Raw genomic sequence first — 7238 nt, forward strand, 5'->3', positions numbered from 1 at the left:
ACGAGTGAGTGTAAATGAATATGATACAGATGCATTGATTCGTTTTTTGTGCACACCTTTAAAGGAATGGCAGAACTTGAAGCTCGGTGAGCTATACTGTTTATGCTTGGCAATTGTGTATGGTGCCCTACCATTTATTCACAAGTGTAAGATCATTATCAGCTACTTCTAGACTATGTCATTTTTATGCCTGCAAGTGAGAGTTCTGCTTTGAAAGAAGGTTTGTCATTACTGGAATGAGGATTATCGTTATCTTAGAGTCACTACCCTGAAAAGTGACCCATTTCATGTTTAGTGTTTCTCTGTGGTCAAATAGGGCTATGTTAAGGAAAATTGGGGTATACAGGTTAATAACCAACTTTCTTGACTAATCACTTTAACGTTTCAGTTTGTTTTAAGAAAGCTAAGAAGATTAAACCAAATTATTTATTGGATAGTTAATGTCTGCGGTGTGTGAACGTGCATATTTATGTATGACTTGAACCAAAGCTAGAATGAACTTGTAATTGGATCATGAATCACTTTGTATGGGCTCCTGTTGGTGTCTTTTACAGATAGGTGGAAAAGGTTTCTTTTTGAATGCTTGTGATTACTATTTAAGCATCTCACGTGTTTTTAGAGTGTTAAACTGTTTTGAATATTATTTTTTTTCTTGAGCTCAAAATAGTGTTAATAACTTAGCAGTAGCTCAGTAGCTGTATGAACTATGTAATTCTAAGAACTTGCTGCCTAGCAATCAGTTAATTTATCAATGAAGAAAAAGTATAATGAATGTTACATATTAAAAATAATACTGACTTATATGTCTTAATCTGACAAATGCCTCAGACTTCTAAAGAGTTGAAACTCAAATTGACTTGGTGGTTTCCATCATCAAAACATTGTTAGAAAGGAAGGAATTACTGTCTGCTGAATTCTGCTGTGCTTAAACATGCAGTTTGGGAACTGAGAGAGACTAACCACAAACTGTGAAACTTTGGTGGGTGTTAGGAGTAGTGAAAGCACTTATAGTATTGGGTTGCTTTTTTAAGGGGCGGTTTACTTAAACTGATCTGTCAGCATAATATGTCTGAAGCAGAGTAGTTTTTTAGTTATCTCAAGATGTGCTAGTGTGTATCAGGAATGTACTTTTGAAGTGAAGCCCCTTATTGTCCTTGTTTGTTGTGTTGCACATACCTAATATATTGCCAGTTGCATAGAGGCTTTTAGTCCATGGGAAGCTAGTTCAGAGGTTTTTGTCAGGGTAGAAGGTTATTTAAAACGCACACATACATCCTACTCCAAAACCTCAAATATTAACGTGTATTCCCAGGTCCTCATCACAGAGTGTCGTGCTCTAAAGATCTGCATATGTTGGTCCACACTACTTGCTAGTGTGGACACAGCCTTAGATTCTTAGAGTTGCTCATTGAGGTATGCACATTTGAAAATGTAGTGGCACTGAATATAACAAACTGGCAAGCTTAGTACTATTAGGCAGTTGTTTAAAACTACTGAAGCACGTCAGTGACATTCATATAACATATTTGCGTGTGTTTCAGATCGATTTAGGAAAACAGCCTGAAGTTAGTAGAAGAGAGCCTGTGTCAGCTGAAGAATGGGCTAAGAATATGGATTCTGAAGGAAGAATTTTAAATGTCGACTACATAAAGCAATTGATATTCAAAGGGGTAATTTGTTTTTCTAAAGTCAGCAGGACCTATGGCTTGCTTCTGGCCTGTTTTTCTTTCCTTCCAAACCATGGTTATGCTGCTTTCATTATACTTGTAATGCTCTGTGCAGGACTTTGAGCATAAGCCAGTCGGTATTGTTGAAGAGACTTTATAAAGCATGTTTTCATGCTAATCAAATACCTCAACAGTCTTGCAACCTTACAAAGTGCTCTACAAGGAGAGAGGTCTTGTGGTGGCTGGCTAAAGTGAGTTGAAAACACAGAGGCTTAAGTGATGAAGAAGAGAGATTGAATTGCCTTTCAGGAAAACACCAGTGCTTCAGTGTTAGGATACTGGGTTTATTCTTTTCTTTTTGAGGGTTGGTTCTTTTCCTTCTCCAACAAAAGCTTCTTATCTTTGCCCAGCAGTTTGCCTGGATTTGGCCCTCCTCATATGAGCAGTCCTAAACACTTCTGCAGATATTTATTATTGAACTGGGGGGTTTTGCAATGCAAATGTGAATTCAGTCTCAGTGGTGGAAATTTTCAAAACTTTAGTTACGTCCCATAGTTACTCTACCTAATGTTACTTCCGTATTTCTCTCTTTTGGTGGGAATCCAGCTGCCTTAATGTATTCTTTGTGCACCTGTTGATGCATGCTTGCAAGCATGCAGTCTTGCATTCCTGGAGTTTGAGCAGAAGTAAAGAATGGTAGCATTGATCCTGCAGTTTTTTAAAGACCTATACATATTAAGTAATATACTGTGAAGGAGTTAGAGTGAAACTGAGGCTGGTTTCAGTTTCTGTGACTGTTCTTTAATAGACCTGTGCCTGAGGTGCCCAATTAAGGACCCTTCTGCCATCATGAGAATTACTGCAAAGCTTTTCTTCCAGCAGCCCATTTTCCTGTAATTGCTGTTGTCTGTTGACAAAGGAGCGAGTGCCCGATTTTATTTATGGCTCAAAATTCCAATAACTTCCAGTACCTTAAGTGCAGATCCTCTTTAAATTAAAAACAGAAAAAAAGTTAAAATTACTTTCTTAAACTGTTTGCCTGTTACTGGAAAATTTCCAGTTGCTACTCGTTTTTGCAGTGGTTGATGCTATTTGCTGCACTACCCTCCTTGCCTTAATCTAATGGTAAATGAAGAAATACAGTGAGGAATCAGTCTGACCTTGGACTGGTAAACTGGGGAGTCTGATAGCAAAAGTGCCTTATTCTCACCACGATATTGCAGGAGTTGAAAGAAACTCTTTTGAGAATAGGATATGATTCAGCTAGTACATTTTTGGTATCTAAAAACGATGAGCATTACTTGGAAAGATTTTTGACAAATAGTGTCGTTGAGTGGGCACTAGTATTTTTGATTGCTTGGAAGATTCATCTGTATGTTGGCCATGCCTTGTTAGAGGGAAATAGTTGTTTTAAAAAAAAAAAAAGGAAGTCTGGTCCTCAAGATCAGTTTGTGGGGAGAATAGAAGTTTGGCAGTTAAGGAGCATGATGTTTAAATACATAAATTTTGAAGTTACTTTTTTGCTGCTTAAAGTCTGTGATGCCCGTAGGGCTTTTATTTCCAGCAGTGAAGCAAAAATATAGGAAGAAATACCTTTTGTGAAGGTTCTTTTTTATCATCTAAGGATGAATCCAATGCTTCTACAATTTTCTGCTTAATCATATTCTCTTCCTCCTGTTTCCTCCAATCTGATAACCTAGTTAGAATCACAGAATAGTTTGGGTTGGAAGGGACCTTTAAAGGCCATCTAGTCCAACCCCCCTGCAATGAGCAGGGACATCTTCAACTAGATCAGGTTGCTCAGAGTCCCGTCCAACCTGACCTGGAATGTTTCCAGGGGTGGGGCATCTACCACCTCTCTAGGCAACCTGTGCCAGTGTTTTACCACCCTCATTGGGAAAATTTTTTTCCTTATATCTAGTCGACATCTGTCCTCTTTTAGTTTAAAACCATTACCCCTTGACCAAACTTATGCCCTCTCTAGTTAGCAGATAAGATTTGGCTAAGTTAGCAGATAAGATTTGGCTACAGTGTAAGAAGCAGCTTAATTATAAAAATTCTCTTTTTCAGTTGTTGCTTCAAGAAGTGTTGTATCACTATAGGAATGTTTTCTCACAAAATCGAAATAGTCTTTTTTTTAACATTTCATATACATTTTTCTCTAGGGTCTCTGCCATACTTTAAGAAAAGAGGCATGGAAATTTCTTTTGGGGTATTTTCCTTGGAATAGCACTAAAGAAGAGAGAGCAAATCTGCAAAAAAGGAAAACGTGAGTACAGTGGGGGTTTTGTTACAAAGTAAATTTAAAAGCTGCTTTTTTTTTATTAGCTTATAGTGATGTAGAAAGTTTTTTGGAAACTTGAAAGAGCTGCTAAGTATTGTTGAATGCAAGGAAGTGTGTGAGACTCTCTTAAAAATGATTGTTATACTAAAGTAAAAATATTGTATAAACAGGGTGTTGTTATCCCATTTATGCCAAAGAACAAATGGAATGAATGAATGCTTGAAGAAAAAAGAAATTTAGTACTTGAGCATGTTTTGGTTTCAAAATTATCTATCTTCTTCAGGGATGAATATTTCAGGATGAAACTGCAGTGGAAATCTGTCAGTGAGGAACAGGAAAAACGAAATTCAAGATTAAGAGATTACCGGAGTCTTATAGGTAAGGTTAGATTTAGAAATATACGTAACTACAAATTCACACACTTTTTACAATGCAATGTGAAATTGAAAAATAGTAACCCTTTGAGTAACCTGTATGAAGAAGCACTAAAAACTAACATGTTGCTGTTTTTAGAGTTGTCTATTGTTGTTGTACAATTAATACTAAAACTTTCTTAACCAGAGTAATTCAGAGCTTTACACATTAGTGTTACAGAGTGGCTGGATTTTTTAACTTCCTTTACTTAACAACAAAAGGCTCTTTATTTTGTGTTATTTCATTATGTAATTTTACTGGGAATGACGTTATAGTAACAACATACAGAAAGAATGTGAAAATGTGTCTGTCTGTCTATTTTAAAATTTATTACAGGGATTTGTATATGTGCATTCTGGCTTGTGAGGTTTTATACCTACTTTTTAAAATCTCATCAAGTTCTGCTGACTGCTAGTGGTTTGTATCTTCAGTTCTCCTTGGTAGTGAGATTTGGGTGCCAATGTTTAGGATTACTAAGTAGTTATTTCAGGAGACAGTATAAGATTTTTCTGTTATTCTGAGACATGGACTAAAGTTGTTTCAGCCATTTATTCAACAGGCAAGCTGAAGGGGTTGAGAAAGTCTAATCTTAGTGAAGATTGGTAAACTACCTTTCTAGAGAGTGTGTATGTTAACAGGAAAAAAAAAATTTGGAGTTCGAAAAAGGCTGCAGTTTTGTTTCTGTTGAAACAGTTCTGTCCTTTTTAAGTGTTTGAAATGTAAATGACAATATTTGGCTTATCTTGTAAAATAGATCCAACAGTACAAAATACTCCTTGTATTAAAGTGCACCCAAAACTTTGCTTATTTCAATACATCAATCTTGAATTTCATATTATTAAAGAGGATCTTGTGTGCTTGTTATGTTTGAGGCATGAAAACTGCCTGATGAAACGGGCAGTTTCAGCTTCCTATGAGTTATAGGAACTCGTTAAACAGATTTTATAAACATGCTGTTGTGAACTATCACTGTGTCTTTGAGCTGATAATGTCATAACTTTCCTACTATGGCTTATGCTGTATCTCATAAATATTCGTAAATGGCATTGCATAGCTAACTCACATAAAATTGTTCTTAATCCCTGTAAGTGTAGAACATTGTCACCGAACTATAATCAGGATTTTTTCTATAAAATGTATTAACACAAAAGAAAAGCAAAAAGCTTTAAAATCTGTTTATAAGCAGATCTTTTTATTCCAGACAGGAAGGATTTTCTTTCTTTAAAATTTTCTTTATTTTGAAATTACTTTCAGTTATGCAGTTGTCTTTAACACTTCAAAGCTTTGCAACAGTGTTTGAGGAGACAAATCAGCAGCTTAAAAACATTCTGAATTCATTTGATGCTGGCTTTGTAGAACTTGTTTTGAAAATGTTTTTACATATGGATTGTTTTCTTAGAAAAAGATGTGAACAGGACAGATCGAACAAATAAATTCTATGAAGGCGAAGATAATCCAGGACTGATTTTACTTCATGATATTTTGATGACCTATTGCATGTATGACTTTGACTTAGGTAAGTTGTATTCCTCTGAATGTAAAAGCTTTTTTAGTTTCTGGTATGTAGCTTTGCTTATTTTAAGGCCTGTTAATACAATTGAAGTTGTATGGATTACAATGCTTTTTGTAAATGTCAAGATTCATACTTCAATAATGTAGATAACTTTGTTCAGTTTCTAATCCTGCTTCTTCCTCTCTTCTACCTGATGCTTATCACAGGCATCTGAATTCATCAGTTGAGATGGGATTGGGAATTAAGTGGCAGTTTGTCTTTTCCATAGCCCTACTGTTGTTGTGGTGTGGGGTTTGTTTTTGTAGAATTGAAGCAAGTTTGCTTTTCAGAGGTTTAAATGGGTTTGAGTCGTTAGAGCTTGAGTGTTATATCCATTTTTAAGACTGATACATCAATAAAAATGATAAACCAGCTGCCACTGCTGTAATTACAGCTCAGCATGCTGAACCAGCTGTTTGTAAACACGGATGTTCTTATGAATACTTTAAAAGCTGATTCTTGAGGAGCACACTTAACAGTCTGTCAAAAATTACACTTTAGTGTACGCATCTGTTGCAGAAGGAAGAACGTATAAAGTTTTGCTTTAATCACAGTGTATGTGAGATGTCTAAGTCTTGGCTTCTGTTAATTGTCGAGGGAGGGAAGAGATACTTCTAGCTGCTTCCCCCCTCCTCCCTTGGCGTGACATGTGGCTGTTGTGTACAGGTGTTTTTGTATTCTGTCTTGGAGAAGTGTTGGGATTCCAAATGCCCACTTTGTGCCAGATTTTGAAGGCAAAAAGTAGGAACAAATCTTTAATAGCTAGTAAACTTGCTGCAGTGTGGTCGTACTTACCAGCTTTTGTCCTTTCTGTCAAGTCTGTAGAGAGACTTGATCTTTGGCTTGAAAAAGAAAGGGAAGACTGAAACTGATTGAGACTGTTTTAAAGATGTAGCTGTTCCATGTGTCTTTATACATTTCAACCTGCATTAACATGCAGTGAAACTAAAGCATGTTAACCACCCACTCTAAAAACATCGTTTACATGGCTTAAATGTATGTGGTGGATAAGTCTTCCGTTTTATAAACAAGCAAGAATAATGGAAATACAGTACATTTGACATTGTGTCTGTCTAAAGCTTCTAAGCTACTCAAACATTTATACAAATGCTGCTCTTAATCCTACAGCAGCTGTAGAGAGGTCTGAATAATGCAACAAACTGCCAGGTAGGGGAGGGGACAGATACAACATCTTCTGAATGAATTCTTCAAGTCTGTATTAATGAAACTGGTTTTAATCTTTAAGAGACTTTTATACTGTATTGAACAGAATTTTCTCTGCATTTATTTTTAATTGGCTATAGTATTAAATGTGTAGGGA

General features: G+C 36.0%; 1 protein-coding gene across 1 annotated transcript in view; it reads left to right on the forward strand.

Annotated features, from left to right (window-relative positions):
• Positions 1–7238, forward strand: part of TBC1D15 (TBC1 domain family, member 15) — a gene marked incomplete at its 5' end in the record, with an annotated part of 28941 nt that overhangs the window by 11277 nt on the left and 10426 nt on the right. The window contains 5 exons of the mRNA XM_010286738.1: positions 1–4; positions 1542–1670; positions 3833–3936; positions 4235–4329; positions 5765–5881. The exon at positions 1–4 is cut by the window's left edge and continues 200 nt beyond it. Coding sequence (XP_010285040.1) covers positions 1–4; positions 1542–1670; positions 3833–3936; positions 4235–4329; positions 5765–5881 — 449 coding nt within the window. The remainder of the gene's footprint in view (positions 5–1541; positions 1671–3832; positions 3937–4234; positions 4330–5764; positions 5882–7238) is intronic.

This window comes from Phaethon lepturus, unplaced genomic scaffold, assembly GCF_000687285.1.
Source record: "Phaethon lepturus isolate BGI_N335 unplaced genomic scaffold, ASM68728v1 scaffold6355, whole genome shotgun sequence".
Classification (NCBI taxonomy): domain Eukaryota; kingdom Metazoa; phylum Chordata; class Aves; order Phaethontiformes; family Phaethontidae; genus Phaethon; species Phaethon lepturus.